This window comes from Vitis riparia, chromosome 14, assembly GCF_004353265.1.
Source record: "Vitis riparia cultivar Riparia Gloire de Montpellier isolate 1030 chromosome 14, EGFV_Vit.rip_1.0, whole genome shotgun sequence".
NCBI classification, from domain to species: Eukaryota; Viridiplantae; Streptophyta; class Magnoliopsida; order Vitales; family Vitaceae; genus Vitis; species Vitis riparia.
Window position 1 is genome coordinate 7,743,038 of NC_048444.1, and position 21,522 is coordinate 7,764,559.

General features: G+C 35.8%; 2 protein-coding genes across 2 annotated transcripts; both read right to left on the reverse strand.

The window, feature by feature from the left end:
- Positions 1–208: 208 nt before the first annotated feature.
- Positions 209–577, reverse strand: LOC117930110. The gene has a single exon (XM_034850578.1). It carries the CDS (start codon positions 575–577, stop codon positions 209–211), a length of 369 nt encoding a protein of 122 aa, XP_034706469.1.
- A 6,859-nt stretch (positions 578–7,436) lies between these two features.
- Positions 7,437–20,846, reverse strand: LOC117931043 (protein GLUTAMINE DUMPER 2-like). Its single transcript, XM_034851894.1, has 2 exons — positions 20,292–20,846; positions 7,437–7,659 (listed from the first exon to the last, which is right to left on the reverse strand). Exons 1-2 carry the CDS (start codon positions 20,534–20,536, stop codon positions 7,611–7,613), a joined length of 294 nt encoding a protein of 97 aa, XP_034707785.1. The 5' UTR covers positions 20,537–20,846; the 3' UTR covers positions 7,437–7,610.
- Between the last annotated feature and the right edge of the window lie 676 nt (positions 20,847–21,522).

A 21,522-nucleotide genomic window follows, 5' to 3' on the forward strand; every position in this document is an offset into this window, starting at 1 on the left:
AGACTATCGAGGGGTGAATTCCCTTCATATCAGAGTGTGCCCATGCGAAAACGTCATGGTTTTGTCGGAGGACGTCTTGGATGTTCTGGGTTTCTTCGGGCGTTAAAAGGGAACTTATATGAGTAAGATGAGAATCTTCTTCTGAAATTTGGATTGTTCGTAAGGGATCTGCTACCGGGGGATCTCTGTCCGCCGGACACAGTGACTGCTATTGGTCGAGTGCATGGGTGGACTCGGGGAGGGGTTCATTCTCCCGACTGGTCCCTGCTTCTCTTGCTATCTGGTAGCATTGGCGAGCGGCTAGTTGGCTGCCATATAGGTTGATTTGCCCATCTTCAGTGAGAAAGCTCACCATCTGATGATATGTGGAGGGGATGGCCTTCATACAGTGTAGCCATGTGCGTCCCAAGATAACATTGAAGGGTGATAGATCTTGTACTATCGAAAATTGAACGTTGAGAGTGACTGGGCCAGCTTGGACTGGCAGCACAATGTCTCCCAACGAGATAGTTGATGCTCCGTTGAATCCGGATAAAACCCTTCCAGGGTTTTCGAGATCGACTAAGTTGTGTCCCATGCGCTTATGACTGATGCCTGCGCCAGATCAGCTGAGCTGCCTGGGTCAATCAGGATGCGCCTTACATCGAATTTGTCTATCCCAAGGATAGAATGAGGGCATCACGGTGCGGACGTAATATCCGCGGGGGTCTACTGGAGGAAAAATGATTGTCCCGTCTATGGGGTGCGGGCCCCCTTCGGTTATCCCAGGTCGGATAGAATTGATACGCTCACGCACCATCGCTTCCCGCAACATCCTCTGCCTTTTTCGCTTGGAATTGAGCTCTTCATCCGACGGGCCTCCATTAATGTAATTTATGACGGCTTTGGGGGCGGCTGGAGCCATGGGGGCCCCAGAGTCACGGCCCCGGGAGGCATCTCCATCTCTAGCATCTGACGGAGGTATTGCCTTAAATGACCCGCCTTTATAAGCCTTTCCACCAAATATTGGAGGCTTCTGCACGTCTCCGTCGTATGGCCGTGCTCCTTATGGTAAGCGCATTTTTTGCTATGATCTCTCCTGGATGGATCCGATCCGAGGGGTCTGGGCCACCTGAAATCGGACATGCTCTGGATCATAGGGAGAAGCTTCTCATAAGTTATAGAGAGTGGTGTGAGGGGTGGCATTTCCGGGCGGCTTGGCCCTTCTTGCCTTCGATCGGATGGTCTTGGCCTGTCCGGAGGTTTAGTGCTTCCCTCTGTACTACCCTTGGATGACTGTCCGGCAACCAATATTTGCTGGGTGGCTGCCCGTACGTCATCTTCAAGCATTGAGTATTTGTTTGCACGTCGAAACAAGTCGTCCATTGTCATAGGAGGCTTTTTTGCTAGTGACTCAAAAAAAGGAGTGCCTGGGCAAATGCATCGTTTGAAAATCTGTAGGACAGCGTCCATGCTGCAAGCTTCCACTTGTAGGACAGCCTGGCCAAATCGTTTCACGAACTCCCTCAAGGATTCATTATCCTTCATTTTTATATTTTGCAAGGTGTGATGTTTTGCTTATGTCGGGCGGAGCATAGGTATTGTCCCACGAAGGCTTCTGAAAGGTCTCTGAAATTATCCACCGAATTAGGAGGTAGGCGATGGAACCATGAAAGAGCCTGTCCTTGTAGACTGGCAGGGAATACTTTGCACAGCAGTGGGTCGTTGCCTATGTCGAGGGTCATGAGCTGTCGATAGTGCATGATATGGTCGAAGGGGTCACTGCACCCATCGTATGTGGAGAACTTTGGTACGAGAAACCCCCTTGGGGGTTCGTAATGAATGATATGAGAGCAGAAAGGCGTGGAGAGCATGTCATCCAGCCTTTTGCTAATGGAGCCCATGGGTGGCTCGCTCAGGAGATTTTTCCCAATGGTTCGTACCGCTTGGTGCGGTGGAACGTTCTGCATCATGGGGATGACCAAGGGGTCACGGTGCGAGAGAACATTCTGTGGTATGGGGGTGACCGTAGGGTCATGGTGCACTCCCCCTGTGGTGGTCATCGGTGGCTTGGGCCTGCCAGTTTGCTGGGGACCCAGTCTCGCGCGCATGGCGCCCGACAACTGGGATCTTCTGTCACGTCGTCTTTTTGACGAGAAGTGGGTGGAATCTGAGCTCTCTTCACGGGGAGCTCGAGGCATAGGCGTATGTGGCTCATGCGGCCTAGCGCTGCGTGTTTCAGGGATTGCTTCCGCTGTTCCAGGGTAAATCGACTCCTGGTGAGCCCTTGAGTTGGCCACTTGGCCTCGGGAGTGCTGACGACGGGGAACTCCTGTCGACGATGCCTGGATTCGTAGTATTGCATTTTCTTCTCTTAACCTCGTCGTCTCCTGGAGGAGAGTTTGTAGTTGTCGCTCACTCGCTAACTGCCTTCTTTCGATGGCTTGGCGCCATTCAGAATTATCTTCCTCTCTTCTACCAGATGAATGGCTTTGGGAAGGCGTAGCCATTTTTGCTATTTACTGAATCAGCGAAAAAAAAACGTTCCCACAGACGGCGCCAATGTTGAGGCCTCGTATTCTCAGCGATCCACGTAATTGCTCAATGGATAGATATACGATCCCAACGAATACGAATTCCTGATTCAGCTGTCCTGCAAAAGGCGTCCGGACTGGGGGTCCGGACACACCCTCCGATGGATTTGTCAGCCATTGAAAGAGAGATAAAAGCAGATGGCACAGTTGGCCTTTTTCTAGGTATTGAGAAGCTTACCCTCTTCTTTGTGCGAAGGTTCATATATATACCATTTAGAAACTCTCTCTCCTCCATAAATGATGGAAGGCTTTCTGGTTTACCATGATTGCCACTAGGTGGTGGCAGGGACATCCTCATCCTACGAACGGCTGTCAGAGGTCGTGGGAAGTGACTAGCTGTCACTTCTGTCTTTTCGCTCTGTAGGTATCGGAATATGATTTGTGACAGGATGTCAGAATGACGTAGTGAGGCACGCTTAGTTTGGCCAGTGATCCGGATGAACATATCCGGGTGGAATATAAAAGGTCGCCGCATGAGTAATGGCGGTGGTCCGGATAGGAAAGCGCGCCACGTGTACTCTTAGGTAAATCCGGATGTGGATATTCCGGGTAGGAACACGTGCCACGTGTCGTCAGGGGACGTGTGCCACGTGCCAACAGGGATGGGTCCCTACAGTAATCAAATATCTAAACATTTTCCCTGTGTTTGGTTGTTCGAATCCAAACATAATCTTCAAGAATTCAAAGTTTTGGATTCACTAGTTTAATTAGCAGGAATTTACCGACGTTTATCCATGTAGAGGAGGACCATATAGCCGGCCATCAGCTGATGGAAGCCATGAATCATGATCCCAGTCAATAGGTGAGCCCTAAACACAGAACCATCCCATGTGTTTGCCTCCAAAGAAAATGTGCAAAAAAATATATCTAGGTTTCCACTGAAGAAGATCAAGTGAAGACGTTTCCTTTCCTTATTCCCATTCGTTAATGCATTAAACAAAACCCATGAGACCCATGAGACTATTCTCAGTTCTCACCCTCCCAACATTCTCTAGTGGCCTTTCGCCGCCCAAAAATTTCCTTTCTAATCTGGTTTCAACATTCCACCCCTTTTTTTTCCCAAGTATAATCATTGAAACCTCTTTAACGTAGCCGAGCCGTCGCATCCATCAACCCAACTCCCCACATTTTTCTCCTTCTTGGTTTTTCAATTTGACAGGACTAACACACTTAAAATGAGGTGGGTATGGCCCAATAGAAAGATTGATGTTATTGTCCTTACAAAATGCATACACTGTAAATCGTTATAATTTGATACTGATTCAAGAAACTAACATGCTTAAAATGACTTGTCTATGACCCAACAAAAAGATTAATGTTACCGTCTTAATTACAAAATGCAAAGACCATAGTTTGTTACAATTTAGAAGGAACTAAAATTAGAAGTAACTAAAAATAAAGAAAAAAAAGATTTAAAATTAATAAATTATTTTTAAATATTATTTCTAATTTATTTTACTTATTTTAATTCTTCCATATAAAAATTAAATAATTTAAAAATATATAAGTTTTTAACAATTTTTAATTTTATTTTATTTTATATTTTTCATGATAAAATCAAATTAATATGAGAAAAATGTTATTTTTAATATTTTATATTTTCTTAATATTTTTTAAAAACCAAATATAGCTTAATTAAATATGAAACCCCAAATTAACTTGAGTCTTCTATAATATTTTATAAAAGAAGACAATTATTATTATTATTTTTGCATTAGACATTCAAAATCCAAATTCAAGTTGTCATACAAACAACTTAATGACCCTTTAATTAAGCAGGTTGCTTCAAGGAAGGAATGAGAGAATGTTTAAAAAAATGACCATAGAAAGTCTGCAGCATCATTATTATACTTTCCTGATTGTTAAAATGATCAAGGAATATTTGAATCCAAATTAATTTGAGTAATTTATATGAGGATGTTACCAAGTGCTCAAAGAACAGAAACAATGATTCGCCCTTTACAAAGTTAATGTGAACTTGTCTTTTAAGGGGACCCAACATCAACAATCTCCCTTCTTGACCAGGCACTTGGGAGCCAAGTATTCACCCATTTCCCACTAATGTAATATTTTCTTTCAGAAAATCATTCGTCAATCTGCCTTTTTTTAGGACCTTTTGTTTTCATAATTTATTGAGGTTGTAGGGGTACTTGTGAGTAAAATAAAGACATGGATGGAAAATGAGTTTCACATTATTCATACTAATCTACAAGGGTAACTTGCTGAGAAAGAGTGGAGTACTATCATTTAGTATCAAGTAATAATATAAGGGTTATTCTTCCACCAAATAGTGGATGCTTTTTGTACTCTAATATGAAAAGAATTGGTGCATAACCCCAGAAGCTTCAAAGAAAGAAACACATGTACATGCTGTTAGTAGTCTTAACTATAACTTCATCCATAAGGAAAGGTTCATATTCTCATCATCACTTTGCTTACCTTATATTTCACTAATCTTACATTATTTATTGCAGCCATGAAATGAACAAGATGGCTCTATTTTTTGCTTGTGAATTAATGGCTAGACCCAATTAGGATATTAGGTCATGTCCTCCGGATCATTAAAAGATTAACAACACTAGTAATGGCCTGTTCTAGAACCATAATATCATAATAGTCTCTTGCAATTAATTGTTATACTTAAATGGGTTTGGTAGTTGATTAGGGAAAAAAATAGATTAAAGAATACAAAATGGAGAGAAAAATTCTAAGAAATAAAAAGGTAAGAAAAATTTGAAAAGTTGATTAGGGAAAAAAATTATATGATTAAAGAATACACTTTTTCTAAACTTTTCAAAATGTTTTCGTATTTTTTTTCTTGTCTGTTTTTTAATGTTTTTCTTTATATGACATGTGTTAGGAAGTGTCCCAAATTCCTAATTAGTATAATTTTTTTTTTTTATAAAGAATATTGTATAAAATATTTTCTAAGTTTAATATATTATTGTAATATTAGACTTCCTTATAGAGTAAGGAAGGTTGTTGAAAATATTTTTATAACTATTTTAGGTTATGAGAAGAAAAAGTTATGAGATGGAGATGAGGCTATAAAAACTATATGAGATGGATACAGATGTGAAGAAGAACGAAAAGTACCTAATAAAGTGAGAGGACTTATGGTAGGATAGGGATATGAAGAGTGGGGAAACATGGAATGTTTCGAGAACTCAATAGTTGTATCTGATTATGTCCTCTATAATATTCTGATTATGTCCTCTATAATGTTTTTTATTGTATAGTGAAATGATTCTCTCTCATCCGTAGATGTAGGCATGGTTGGCAGAATCATGTTAAAACCTCGTGTACTATTTGTATTAATTATTTTATCTTTGTGTTCTTGATTAACAATATTTGCATCAAAGCTTCCGTCGTCGTAACAAATTGGTATCAGAGTTAAGGTTGAAGATTTCTAGAAGATTAAAATATTACAGAGCACACAAGATGAAAACAAAAGGAATTTTTAGTGAAGGTTGGAGTCAATTGCTCTCTCGTGATGATATGATACAAAAAAAAAAAAAAAAAGTTTGTGTTATGCAAAGTTTTAAGATTGACTTCATGAAATTTATCGTTTAGGATTTTCCACATAAATTTGCGTGTGTTCTTATTTTTCTTGTTGTCTATTCTCATTTTTTTCATAACAAATGTCTATATATGAAATTAATTTTTTTAACATTTTTTTAAAAGTATTTTTCAACAATCAAACACAATCTTAAAGTTTATAATTTCTTTTACTCAATGATAGAAAATTTAATTATTAAATTACTACTCGTTTCAAAATTTTGAACCGCTTACAAATCGTGTAGTGTCATTTAAATTTAAAGGCAACCTAAGTTTATTCTTCAATAACAAGTTAATGGATCCTTTGTTTATCCTAATCGAGCACCTAAGATGAAAAGAATTGGAGAAAACCCCTTATCATATTCTACTTCCCATGTCCACTACTTCATCCCCAAGCTAAGGTTGATATTCTAATTTAATTCTAATCAATTTGTCTTCTCCATTATTACTCATTGGATGATTTAGTGGGCTATGCAAAACATGCAGAGAGAGTCGCCAGGCATTTTCAATCAACTTCAAAAGGAAATCACCTAACACAATAAATAAATAAATAAAAATTAAAAATAAAAACTAATTTCACCAACTTGAAATGCAAGCTTTAGACTATCTGGGATGCCTCTTTTTACTTGCTCTTCTCTCCATTTTCAAACCATGGTCTCCTAAAGTTTCCTGCTCCAAAAATTATATTGGAGATGCCACGTCCGCCGACCTTATCCATTCCCAGCTAGTGCTGCATTAAACTAACATTTCTCAAGACCAAGACCAAAACCCATGTTGAAAGTTAATTCCTTTTCTCTTAACTCGCAAGCCCCGAATCTTCATACTGGTAGAGTCCCTTCATAACAGTTTTCAGAAGCCCTGAGTTGAATTTTTAGTAGCTCCTTTTGGTAAATCAAAAGACAAGGATCTCCAAAATTAATTTATATTGCCAATGCCACTGCTCATACACTAAGTCGTTTATTGATCACACACTGCAGAAGGGGTTGCTTGTAATCAAGAATTATAGTCCTTTAGGTACTTACTAAATATAAGCTTAATGTAGAAATTGTTTGCACCATATATAACATCATATATACCTGTGTTTCTTCTTTAGCTTGACATAACAGTCAACTACTATATATTATATCTGCACCTGTAAAAGTAATTGCTTCCAAGATCCAAACACACGGTGATCTGAGTTTTCTTAGCTTTAGGGTGTTAGATTTTGAAGTTACATAAAATGATTTGGAGTACTAATTCATATTGTTCTTCACTGAGGGGAAAAAGAACTACTGATTCATAACAGAAAATAATAAAAGAGGAGGAGAAATAATGAACGATATATTAGATGGATCGATGCATAGCTAATTTACAAGATGATTAACATCCCCTCTAACCTAAACAAATTTACATATTCCTGAGAATTCTGACAAACACAAAAGCCCATACTGTAAGGAGAAAATAAGAACTTGATGTCTACTGTAAGGGATGATCCTTAGCTCAGACTTGCTCAGTATGGGGAGTCGACGCCATGGGCTTTGCCAGGTACTTGGGGTTGTCGTCTCCTGCCATGACTACGATCCTTGGAGCCGTGTTTGGGTCTGTGTGCATCGGTCTTGGTGGCTTATCTTTTTCATCATCAGTTGCCAAGTCTGCAGGAGGGTGTCTGTGCGAGCAGGATAGCACGACGAATGCAACCGCAATAAGGCCCAGCAGTAGAGACAACCCAACAAACAGGTATGGCAATGGAGAGTTCAACTGCCAAAATCCATTGGAGGAGGAGGTGTCTACTGTCATAATCTCTCTTTCCCTCTTCTGAGTTTTGCCGACTGTAATGAGCTTGGTGGTATGTCATATATTTATAAAGGAGGATTTGAATATTCTACCAAGTGCACTTGGACCTGTAAAAAACCTTAAAGCCTTTCTCGCCATGGAAGATTCCCTCTTGTGCATTACACTTCTAGAACCATTTACATGGAAAAATAATAAAATTTTCAATCAATCTCTTCTCCATTGTAAGTTATGTAAATCGTTTCCCTTTTTCTTTCTTTCTTTTCGACTGATCAAAGCCCTAGCACTACTCTCATTTATGGTATTGGGTGTCTCCCCTTGTTCAATCTCTACGCTAGAAACATGGCCCGTATATATGTTAACACAATGGCATCATGAAATCCTTTGAGGTGTGGATCACCGCCTGAAATACTAGAAATGGCCTGATCTAACGGGCAATACAGTCGTAATATTGGATTTGATGATTGTGTGCAGTTGAATGGTCTATAAAATGAAGTCATGACCCACTAACCATGTCAACAGTCTACACAAAGGAGAAAAAGAAAAGAAATGATCATTATGGGGTGTGTTTTTGTCAAAGGTCCTCATGGAATGATGGCAAATACTGTAATGACCCACGCGACGATCGATCCCCTATTTTCCATTCTGCCCATTGATTCTAAAATTAAATTTTACGACCTGTATTTTTCTGGATTGTTTGCATTTGGTCTGTTCTAATTCCTTGCAATTAGTGGATGATATATAAGGTTAGACAGATCTTACAAATGAATAAATAATTGAGGGTGGAAGAAAATGTTAGTGCTAATGGAATAGATTTATAAAAGACAATGACATTAACTATTTTTCTGCAAATTTTTGGCCTGAATTGTTAAGTGGCAAGCACAACATATCCTTTGAGTCAGTCAGCGTGACTCATCAATAAGACAAACAGACCACTTCCTACCAATTCCATAGTAAAACTACTCGAGCTCGACCACCACTCGGTACTGCACTTGAACGAAAATACGAAGAACTAGTCTAGGCTCAGAAGATGGAATTGCTAACATGTACCACAAAGGGGACGAAAAAGGGTATGGGACAATTACCTCCTCAAATCTCCATTTTGCTAGCACCTTATGGAGGAAGAACTGTCATCGCACTACATGACATCAAACCCTATACAATGGAACCGAAAACTTGAGAGCTACAAGGCATAACCAAATCAAAGGTTTGTTGAAATTATAATCTCGCTTAAAGTCAAATCAAGAGAATTTTAGGAATTTGAGAAACATTAGGAATTGTTATTTATTTAGATTTTTTTTTATATTAATTAGGACTTTTGGTCCAAGGAATTAGAATCCTAGTGTAAGTATGATTAGTTTGTTATTATATTAAATAATAGAAAGCAATGAAGTATTATTTTAGTAAAAAATATTATCAATATTGGGTTCCAACAAATGGTTTTGAAAACCAAAAGATCAAGGAAGGTGAAATGCTAGATCATAGCTAGAATATCAGGGAATGTGCAGAATCACAAGAAAGTTGCAATTTTGTTGATGAAATTATAACTACAAATAATAACTTAATTCATCCTCAACTCCTAAAATTCAAAGGTTAAAATTTCAATAATTAGTGTATTTAGATGCTTTAGATTTTAAGATTTATGGGATTTAGTAAACAACGGTTACATTAAAGTGGCCGATTCAAAAGAATTTGAGGCACTATCAAAGGGGTAGAAAGATTCATTGAAAGATTCTAAAAAAAAAAATTAAAAAAAAAATCACTCTATACAATATTCCAAATAGTAGGTGAAAACATATTTGAGAAAATATCAAAGGTGGAAATAATAATATATAAAAAAAGAAGTATGTGTTACTCTACAAAAATTATACAAAGGAGATAATTGTATCAAACGAATTAAGTTGCAAGCATTAAGTGGTGAATTCAAGTCTCTTTGCATGAATGACTCTAAATTAATCTTAGATTATTTTGATCAAGCACAAACCATTATAAACCAAATGTGGTTAATGGAAAAAAGCTTGATGATCAATGAATAGTGAAGAAAATTATGTAATCTTTAAATGCGAAATTCGACTATGCTACTATAGTTATTAAAGAAGGAAATGATATCTTCACTCTCACAATCGAGGGGTTGATGAATTTATTGTGTTCGCATGAACAACAAATAAATCAAAGAATCCGGTAGTAAACAACAAGGGAATGGAATCAACTCTATTAATTTGGAGTAAGTCTTGCAGAGTAAAGCATCTATAGGAGGTTGTGGTTGTGGTAAAGGTCAAGGAGGACACAACAACTTCAATAATAGAGATGAAGATGGTGACAAAAATTATTCTAAAGGAAATGACACCTCTATTTTGCCCTCTTAGCACATATTATCCTATGATCCCTCATTGCACACTTAGGATATATTTTTGAGCTTGTATTGTGTCTTCATTGGTGGTTCACTATTACTCACCTTATCATTATTTTTAGACTCCTTTTGGAAGATATATCTTGGAGGGATTATATGGATGCTTAGTGTGATTTTTTTAGTGGTTCTAAGTTTAGTTTAGAAGTTTGTTTTTTTAGAGAATCCTTCTTTGGTTTAGGCTTTGTTGTTTTTAGCACATTAGGTTTCATTTTGATTTTTATTGCATGTTTTTAAGTTAAATGAACTTTGATTTGTTATTTTATTTTTAGTTTGTGATCAATTTTTGATATTTTGAGTGTATAGGTGATTTTTATTTGATGTTTGAAGTGCATGATTGATTGATTTTATTACATGATTAATTTTTAGTGCATGAGTGATTTAAATTTTAAGTTCACATTTGATTCTTGATTTGGAATGTACGTATGATTTTAATTTTGAGTTCATATTTGATTTTGTATTGTGATTGCAAGTGATCTTATTTTTTGAGTTCATAAATGATTTTTGATTTTATTGCATGATTAATTTTAATTTTTAGTGCATCTATAGCTTAATTCACTTAGTTGCATTTTTAGGTTTAGATTACTTAGTTGCACCTTAAGTTTAACTCACTTAGTTGTACCTTAACTTAGTTCATTTAGTGGCACCTTAGGCCTAACTTAATTAATTGCACCTTAGGTTTAGCTCACCTAGTTACACTTTCAACTCATTTGATAACACCTTAGGTCTAGCTCACTTAGTTGTACCATAGGTTTAGTTCACTTAGTTGCACTTTACCTCAAGTTCAACTCATTTAGTTGCACTTTAAGTCTAGCTCACTTAGTGACACCTTAGGTTTAGCTCACTTAGTTACACTTTAGCTTAAGTTTAGTTCACTTAGTTGCATTTTAGCTTAGCTCACCTAGTGACAACCTTAAGTCTAGGTCACTTAGTTGCATCGTATATTTAGCTCACTTTGTGGCACTTTAACTTAGTTCATTTATTGGTACTTTAGTTCAATTCACTTAGTTACATTTTAGCTCAATTCATTTAGTTATATTTTAGCTCAGTTCACTTAATTATATTTTAGGTTTATTTTACTTAGTTCCATTTAAAAGAAAAAATTAGTTACACTTTAGTTTAGGTGTACTTTAAGATAGTTCATCTAGATGCATATTTAGTTTATTCCATTTAGGTATACTTTATGTTAGTTTCATGTCACCTTGACGCATGGAGATTAAAATTGGTTTTTGAGATTTTAAGGATACTCTTATAAGATATGCATGGCATAGGCATGGACATTGAGATTGGTTTTTGTGCACGGCCACATGGAAAGGACAAGGAAAAAAAGTGGTCTTTGGGGATTTTTTGAGAGGATACACGGCCATGGAGAGTTTAGAAAGGATAAGACTATTTGGGAAAATATGGAAGACACGGTTGGAGAATTTAAGAAAGAGTATATATATATATATATATATATATATATATAGATATATATATTTGTCTTTTTTGAGAGGTGTACATGACTAGCCACATGGAAAGAAATAAGGAAATGTGAGATTTCGGAGGACCACATATGGGAATACACGGCTGCCCATAGGACTCTTGGAGGATATTCTAGCTACTCTTGGGGAGAATAGGGAGTCCATGAATGGGAGGATTTTGGGAAAGATTGAGTTTGGAGATTGAGATTTAGGTGAGATTTTTATAATGGAGAGGAGTCTCCATAAGTGGGTGTGGCTGCATATCAGATTTGGGGGATACATGGGCTGGTTATGGATTTTAGAGATCAAGCACATTGAAATTTTTGGAAAAGATAGGACTCGATCTTTGGGGATAGGGATTGTAATTGAGATTAGGAAGACGATTTTGAGAGTTTGAGGGGAATTCTTTTGGAGATCATGTTTATTTGAGAGGTGGGACTATTATAAATAGCTTTGTTATTACGTTGAAAATAAAATGCAATAAAGCATTATTTTAATAAAAATATTATCAATACCCAATTGTGTGGGTTCCAACCGACACCATCTAAATTAAATATTTGAACTTTAACAAGCATTAAAATGTTGTTAAGCTTGTTTGAAAAGCCAGCATGCTTAGTTATTTCAGGATTTGGTGCTTGTTGAGCTCATGGAACGTTATTATGATGTGTGAGTAAGCTTAATCATAAGTTCCCTAGTGACCATTGACCATTGATTAAGGAGAAAAATCCACTCTACCTGGTTGAGTTGGATTGAAGTTTCACTGGAACTGTTGATATCTTCCCATATACAAATCTCCGTGTGACATGTTATTCCATATCGTGATCTTAAGACCTTGGTAGGGTACATTTACCTCATAGGCTCATACATTTATCTCTGTAATATATAGGCTCATACTAAAAGCTACTTATTGCCTTTTACTTTTACAATGATAAATGTATAAAACCAAAATTTTTGTCTCGAAGTTTTAAACTTTATATTCTTAATAAAATCTTACATTTTACGTGCTAGCTGTTGACCCTAAGGATGCGGGTCTCCACAGTAATACACCTAGAATACAGAATATCCTGAAATAATGTCTACAACTTGTACAACATAGTGGGGATATCACAAGTGTTTACCATGATTCACAGTTAATGTCATCACCTTTTTCCAAGTCATTCAACTGCACCATCATTTACTTTTGCGTCTCCAAGCCGCCGCGCAAATCCACTCACACCAGCCAACATTGATCAGTACCTATTTTATATGTCAGCAGCCTTGCGAAATTGCAGTACAAGACATGGAGAAAAGAGAATACGGGAAAAATGTATATGCATACTCTATGTTGTTCCTAAGTTTTCATGTTTTTCTTGTCCAGCAATGTACAATTTCACAAATGAAGGAAGGGGAATTTATTTAGTTCAAAGGCAAAAGCATAGGTTAAATATTACACTTTTGTAATAAGACATTTGGATGTGAGAATGGAAGATGACAAAGCAAGCAAAAGAGGAATTAACTATGTTCTTCAATTATGGGGAGAAAAGAAAAAATAAACTAAGTGGATTGCAGATGATTGAAAACCTGCAAAAAGTAACCAACCAAAATGCCACGTTAAAACAAACATGATTTGTTTTGGTTGTTCTGCAAACTTTACCCCAGAGAAGATAGTTTGGATATTTAACAAGATTGTCTATAATGTTGGAAAACGATAATTTGAAATACTTTCATGTTAGTGTTTGTCAAAATTGGTTGCTCATCCACCTCCATGCCATTAATGAAATACAAGCTATCGTAACTGGTTCTTCAGAACCTATCTAGAGAAAGAATTCCCTTCACTAAAGTCTATAGCGTATTCCCTGGGCATTATCACCGTTCTCCTTTCAAGCAAACCAAAAAATATTTTCATCATACTAAAAGAAACACCTCCATGCATATGAACACATCTATGAACACATCATAGATGTCTTAATTGATCATATGAACACATCTATTCATACTCATCATTTTAAATATTCCCGGAAAGTGCAAAACAAAGAGAAAAAACTAAGTAAATGAAGGGGAAAATGAAGGATGGAAGAAGGCCTGAGTTGGTAATAATCTATCTAATCTAGCTGATGGCAAAAAAAAAAGAAAAAAAAACACTCAGACTTGTTCATCAGAGGCAGTAGTTGAAGTAGGGACTGGTGTTGCCAAGTAGGTGGGATTTTCGTCTCCGGCCATAATGACAACGACCCTCGGCACGGTGTCTGGTTCTGTGCAGATGGTCTTTGGGGGTTTATCTTTGTCATGATCGGGTGAAGGAGTCCTCTTCTTATGTGAGCAGGATAGAATGATGAGTGCAACCCCTATGAGGCCTAAGATTAGAGCCAACCCACCAAAGAGGTATGGGAAAGGAGAATTCCACCGCCATATTTCATTAGAGGAGCTGCTGCTGTTTGCCGGCCTCATCTCTTTCTCTGTGGGTTTTTTCTTTTCTGTAAGTGCGACAAAATGAGGAAGGTGAGTGTAGTATTTATAGAGGGAAAGTTTGAATAGTGGAGAGCATTAGGACATTTTATATTAATGAAGAGCCATTGGTCCCAAAGGAAGATTCTCTTCTGTGCTTTATAGGTCCTATCTGTTTATGGGGAAAATAACAGCTAGCTTTCAATTCCCAATCCTGAGTCCTGACATGACCCCATATCGTAAATATATATATTTTTAAATTATTTGTTTTTTCTGTTTAATTTTCATTATAATACATAGAAAAAATAAATAAATATGATGCTTGCTTGGCTCACCCAACGTCAGAGTTCCTATCATTTATCATAAAATTATGAAAGCATAAGATATAATTTGATTATTCCAAGAAAAAAAAAAAAACTACAAAAATGACATCTTGCCAAAATACCCTATCCAGCCCAGGTGACTAGAACTGGTAGCAGTGACCTGATCTAATGGTAATAATTTAATACAGACTATATACTTACTGGGTGTGATTGTATACAATACTACAACTGAAGACCCTACAAAAAAAAATGCTAATAATTCACTAATGGTGGTTAAAAAGACAAGAAAGGAAGCAATTGACTTTTATATATTACACCTTTTTTGAAGGTAGTAATAAAATGTCTAAACATTTTCCTGTGTTTGGTTGTTGGAGACCAAAACATAACCTTCAAGGATTAAAACTTCTGGATTTACCAACTTAATTGGCAGGAAATTACCAACTTCTCGCCATGAAGAGGATGATCACATAACCGGCCATCAGTTGATGGCAGCCATGAATCATGATCCAGTCAATAGTTGAGCCCAAAAGCTTGCATCTAGCTGGTGGTACATATCTATGTCCATTCAATCATGTGATCCAATTTTGGTTCACACCCATGTAATCTTGAGAAAGATTTTGTACAACAGAAACAGAACCATACTGTGATCCCATGTGTTCGCCACCAAAGAAATATATATATATATATATATATATATATATATATATATATATATATATATATATCTATATATATGTTTGCCACTGAGGAAGATGATGAAGTGAAGATGTTTCCTTGCCTTATTCCCTTACTTTAATTCATTGAACAAAACCTACGAGACCCACGAGAGCCTTCTCAGTTCTCACCCTCCCAACATTCTCTAGTGGCCTTTCGCCGCCCAAATACTTCTTAATATTTGGTTTCAACATTCCACACCTTTTTTTCCCAAGTATGATCATTGAAACATCTTAACGTATCCGAGCCGTCGCATCCATCAACCCAACTCCCCACATTTTTCTCCTTTTTGGTTTGTCAATTTTGTGAGAAACCAACACACTTAAAATGAGATCGTATTTTAAGAGAAAGTTGATGTTTATCCTCAATATTTATTTATTTATTATTAATTTGAATTAAAATAGGAGATAAAAGTTAAATTAGAATAGGAGTGGGTGTTTATCCTCAAACATTATTTGTATTTAAATATTCATCAATCATAAGTGAGAATGCAATGTTAGATTTTCCTTGTTTATTTCCTTCTCTATATGGTATTAGAGCTCCATCTTAAGGGAGTACGTTAAAATATGATAGGAAAAGTGAATGTTTTCTTTAGTATTCATCTATTATTTATTGTTAGTTTGAATTAAAATAAGATATAAAATTTGAATTAGAACAAAAGTCTATTATTAATTTGAATTAGAGTAGGAGATAGAGTTTAAATTAGAATAGAAGTCAAGTTTATCCCACAAACATTATTTGTATATGAATATACATCAATCATCAATAAGAATGTAATGACATATTTTTTTAATATCTTCTTCCTTGTTTATAGGTATGACCCAATGGAAGATTAACATTAATCATCTTTACAAAATGCAAATATAGTAAATTATTACAATCTAATACAAAGCTATCAACCTTGAGCTTTTACAACTTTAAAATACATTTACATGGTTAAGAAAAACTTATACATATATATAATGTCATAAATACTTTTTTCACTCCATCTCATGTGTGAAATATCACAATTACCTTTCATGTAGGCAAAATGTCACATTGTGTTCCATATGATCGTAGTCAATAATTAGATCTGATATCATTTATAATAACTCATTCTCAACTATACAGATATTGTCCATTTTGAGTCCAATGTGCCCTACATATATATTTCGTATTTGATATGAGATATTAGCCTTGAAAATTTAAGTGAAACATGAACTTATGAGTCTTCTATACTCAATTACAATAAAACAGAAGGCGTTTGGTTTTGCTTTTCTTTTTTTTCTTTTTTTTACATGTGAACAATTCCTCTATTTGATGAATCAACTGAGATGTGTCATCATGAAAAATTTCTAACATTATAAGTTTTTTCTAAAACATATATATAATGATTGAATTTGCAAGAGGGGGAAGAAAACAATTCTAAGTTGTCATACAAACAATTTAATATCCCTTTAAGCAGGTTACTTCAAGGAAGGAATGAGAGAATATTTAAAAAATGACCATACAAAGCCTGCAGCATCATTATTATACTTTCCTCATTTTGAAAATGATCAAGGCATATTGAAACCAAACTAATTCGACTAATTTATATGAGGATGTTACCAAGTGCTCCAAGAACAGAAACAATGATTCGCCCTCTACAAAGTTAGTGTGAACTGGTCTTTTAAGGGACCCCAACACCAACAATCTCCCTTCTTGACCAGGCACTTGGGAGCCAAGGACTCCCCCTTTCCTACTTATATAATATTTTCTTTGAGAAAAATTACTCATCAATCTGCTTTTTTAGGACCTTTTGTTTTCAGAATTTATTAAGGTTGTAGGGATACATGTGAGTAAAATAAAGACATGGATTGATAATGAGTTTCACATTATTCATACCAATCTACAAGGGTAAGTTGCTGAGAAAGAGTGGAGTACTATCATTTAGTATCATGTAATAATATAAGGGTTATTCTCCAACCAAATAGTGGATGCTTTTTGTACTCTAATATGAAAAGAATTGGTGCATAACCCCAGAAGCTTCAAAGAAAGAAACACACGTATGCTGTTAGTAGTCTAACTATAACTTCATCCATAAGGAAAGATTCATATTCTCATCACTTTGCTTACTCCATATCTCACCAATGTTAAATTATTTATTGCAGCCAAGAAATGAACAAGATGGCTCTATGCTTTGCTTGGGAATTAATGGCTAGACCCAATTAGGATATAAGGTCATGCCCTCATGCCCTCCGGATGATCATTAAAAGATTAACAGTACTAGTAATGGCCTGTTCTTAGAACCATAAAATCATAATAGCCTCTTGCAATTAGTTATTATACTTAATTGGGTTTGGTAGTATAGGAAAATTTAAACTCATATGATCCACTGATAACGTCAAAAAGGAGAAGAAAATTAAGAAGGGAAATTGTCAATGTGATGTGTTTGATTTTTCAACCATCTTTACCTAATCATTTCTATGGTACCTTTTTTCTATCATAGGAAAGTTAATTTTATTTTATTTAATTTTATTAACAATTTTATTTTTCAACCATCTCATTATTGCTAAAAGACAAAATAATTTGATATTAATAGACAGGTAGGTGGAAAGAAAGGAACAGAGAAGTTAAAAAGTGACCAAGTAAAGTCAAGTCACCATGGAAAATCTAATGCTTTAGTATTATAACTTTAAATGATAAACATAAAGACATGTTTGAAAACACAGAATTTTCAAATAATGTACTCAAATGCTAATTGAATGACATCAAAACCATTCAAACAAGAGAAGAGTCATTGTTGAATGTTTAAACCTTGGTCTTATTTATTTGTAGTTTCATCTCATTTAGTTATATCTAATTTATATTTTTTTATATTTTTATTCAATATATAATCTAAATTTAGTTACACACATTAAGAGTTGAGATTTAAAATTTGATATATATTATACTATATGGGTGCTGAAGATATTAAATTTTTCTTCAGATAGTTTTAAGAGTAAGCTATGACCAAGGGAAAGATAAGGTTCATCTCTGAATATACTTCTTTATTAAAATATATGCCGTGAAAGATACAAAAAAGGGTTTAGATTATGTTCGCATGGGGAGACTTCATGGAAGAGGATTTGCTCTTCTTTTTGGTTGGAAGGAGTGTTTATGAAGTTTTCTTCATGGTTTCTTATGAAATCTCTTACTTTTGCAGGTCTCTTTCCTTTTTGCAAGGTTGGAAGTTTTATATGCCTCGGAATCATAATCTCTCACTCTTGTTGTACTTACAATAGTCTTTTTTGTGCTTTATGCAAACTTTTTCAAGTGCAGATTTTTCCCAAACTACTTGAAGGTGATTCAGTTTACAAGTACTTGTTTTTGGCTGAAGTGAAATCAAACTTTTGGCCCCTTCAAGTGCCATAGAGGAAACACTATTTGACTCATTTCATTCCCCTCTCTATGAAATAATTATCTTTTTTCTTTATGCATGCTATATTTGATGCTTGAAAAGTTTGAAAAAGAGAAAAATTATAAGGAAAATAAGAAGATAAGAAAAATTCATAAAACTTTTTTCCTCCTTTCAGACATCACAAAAAAGATGAGGGAAAAAAATTATATGGTTAAAGAATACATTTTCTTCAAACTCTACTCAATTTTATCTAAGAAAGAACTTTTAATATTTTTCCTTTTCTTTTCCCGATGTTTTTTCTTCATTTTTTTTTCCACGACATATCTACATAAGAAAATTGTTTAAAAAAAAAAAATTCCCCACCCCTCTTTTGAGTATTTTCCAAAAATCAAACATATATAGGATTAAAATTTGTAATCTCTCTTAATCAATGATAGACAACTTAATTATTAAATTACTACTAAGCTACCTTTTGAATTGCTTAGAAACTGTGTTGCATGATTTAATCAATTTAAAGTCAACGCAAGTTTATTCTTCAAGGACAAGTTAATGGATCCTTTGGTTATCCTAATGGAGCATCTAAGATGAAAAGAATTGGAACAAACCCCAGATCAAGAAGCAAAAGAGAAAGAAACATATACATACTTCCAATATCCATTACTTCATCCCCAAGCTAAGGTTCTTATTCTAATTTCTAATCACTTTGTCTTCTCTATTATTAGTCATTGGATGATTTAGTGGGCGCTGCCAAAGATACAGAAAGTGAGAGTCGCCAGTCATTTTCAATCAACTTCAATAAGGAAATTGCCCAACAAAAACAAACTAATGTCACCCACTTGAAATGCAAGCTTTAGACTATCTGGGATGCCTCTTTTAACCTACTCTTCTCTCCATTTGCAAACTACAGTTTCCTAAAGTTTCCTGCTCCAAAAATTATATTCGAGATGCCACCTCCTCCAACCTTATCCATTCCCAGCCAGTGCTGTATTAAACTAACATTTCTTAAGACCAAGACCCATGTTGAAAGTTCAGTCCTTTTTTCTTAACTCACAACCCCCGAATCTTAATACTGGTAAAGTCCTTTAGAACATTTCAATAACATTTTGTATCTAAGATTTTGGAATGTTATAATTTCCGAATGTAGCCTTAGTTACTAAGTTGAATTATCAGTAGCTCCCTTTGGATGATAAAAAAAAAAAACATGGGATCTGCAAAATTTGTATTGCCAATGCCACTGCTCATACAGAGCCATTTGTTGATGACAAACTGCAGAAGAGGTTGCTTGTAATTAAGAATTATAGTCCTATGTTGATGTAATCTATCTGGGCCTCTAAACACATGGTGATCTGAGTTTTCTTAGCTTTAGGATGACAGATTTTGAAGTCATACAAAATGATTTGGAGTACTAATTCATATTGTTCTTCACTGAGGCGAAAAAGAACTACTGATTCATACCAGAAAATAATAAAAGAGAAGGAGAAATAATGAACGATATATTAGATGGATCGATACATAGCTAATTTACAAGATGATTAACATCCCCTCTAACCTAAAAAATTTACATATTCCCCAGAATTCTGACAAACACAAAAGCCCATACTGTAAGGAGAAAATAAAGAACTTCATGCCTACTTTGAGGGACGATCCCCGGCTCAGACTTGCTCAGTGTGGGTAGTCGACGCCATGGGCTTCGCCAGGTACTTGGGGCTGTCGTCTCCTGCCATGACTACGAGCACGGTGTCTGGGTCTGTGTGCATCGGTTTTGGTGGCTTATCTTTGTCATCATCAGTTGCCAAGTCTGCAGGAGGGTGTTTGTGCGAGCAGGTTAGTATGATGAGTGCAACCGCTATAACGCCCAGCAGTAGAGCCAGCCCAACAAACAGGTATGGCAATGGAGAGTTCAACTGCCAAAATCCATTGGAGGAGGTGGTATCTGCTGCCATCATCTCTCTTTCCCTCTTCTGAGTTTTGCCGGTGTACTGTAATGAGCTTGGTGGTATGTCATATATTTATAAAGGAGGATTTGAATATACTACCAAGTGCGCTTGGACCTGTAAATTACCTTAAAGCCTTTCTCGCTATGGAAGATTCCCTCTTGTGCATTACACTTCTAGAACCATTCACAAGGAATTTTCTTTCTTCTTTTTGACTAATCAAAGCCCTAGCACTACTCTCATTTATGGTATGGGGTGTCTCTCCATGCATGTTCAACCTCTGCGCTAGAAACATGGCCTGTATATATGTTAACACAATGCATCATGAAATCCCTTGAGGTGTGGATCACCACCGGAAATACTAGTAATGGCCTGATCTAAGGACCAACACAGTCGCAATATTGGATTTGATGATTGTATGCAGTGGAATGGTCTATAAAATGAAGTCATGACCCACCAACCATGTCAACAGTCAACACAGAGGAGAAAAAAAATGAAAAGAAATGATCATTATGGTGTGTGTTTATTGCCAAAGGTCCTCATGGAATGATGGCCTATATGGTAATGACCCACTGGACGACGGATCCCCTATTTTCCATTCCGCCCATTGATTCTAAAATTAAATTATGATGTGGGTTTATTGCCTTGCCCAGATAGGCTCCTTGAGAATACATAAGAGGAATGACTAATTAAAAAGTTCATTAAATTACTAACATTTTATTAAACAAAAAATAATTTTCCTGATATTTATTGAACTATTTTAAATTATAAATTCTTTAATTAATAAAATTTATTGAATAAGTACAAAAGCTGTTATGAAACTTCAGAATGAATTTGATTTAGCCCTTTCAAAGAAAACATGAACTTAACATTATTATATGGTGTAGTTGGTGGGGGTGTTCCAACCACCATTGATAGCTCAATCTTTTTGGCATCTTGAGTGAGTGCACCAAGACAAGATCCACTCCATGGTTGATCTCAGCAGTAATTAGCATCTT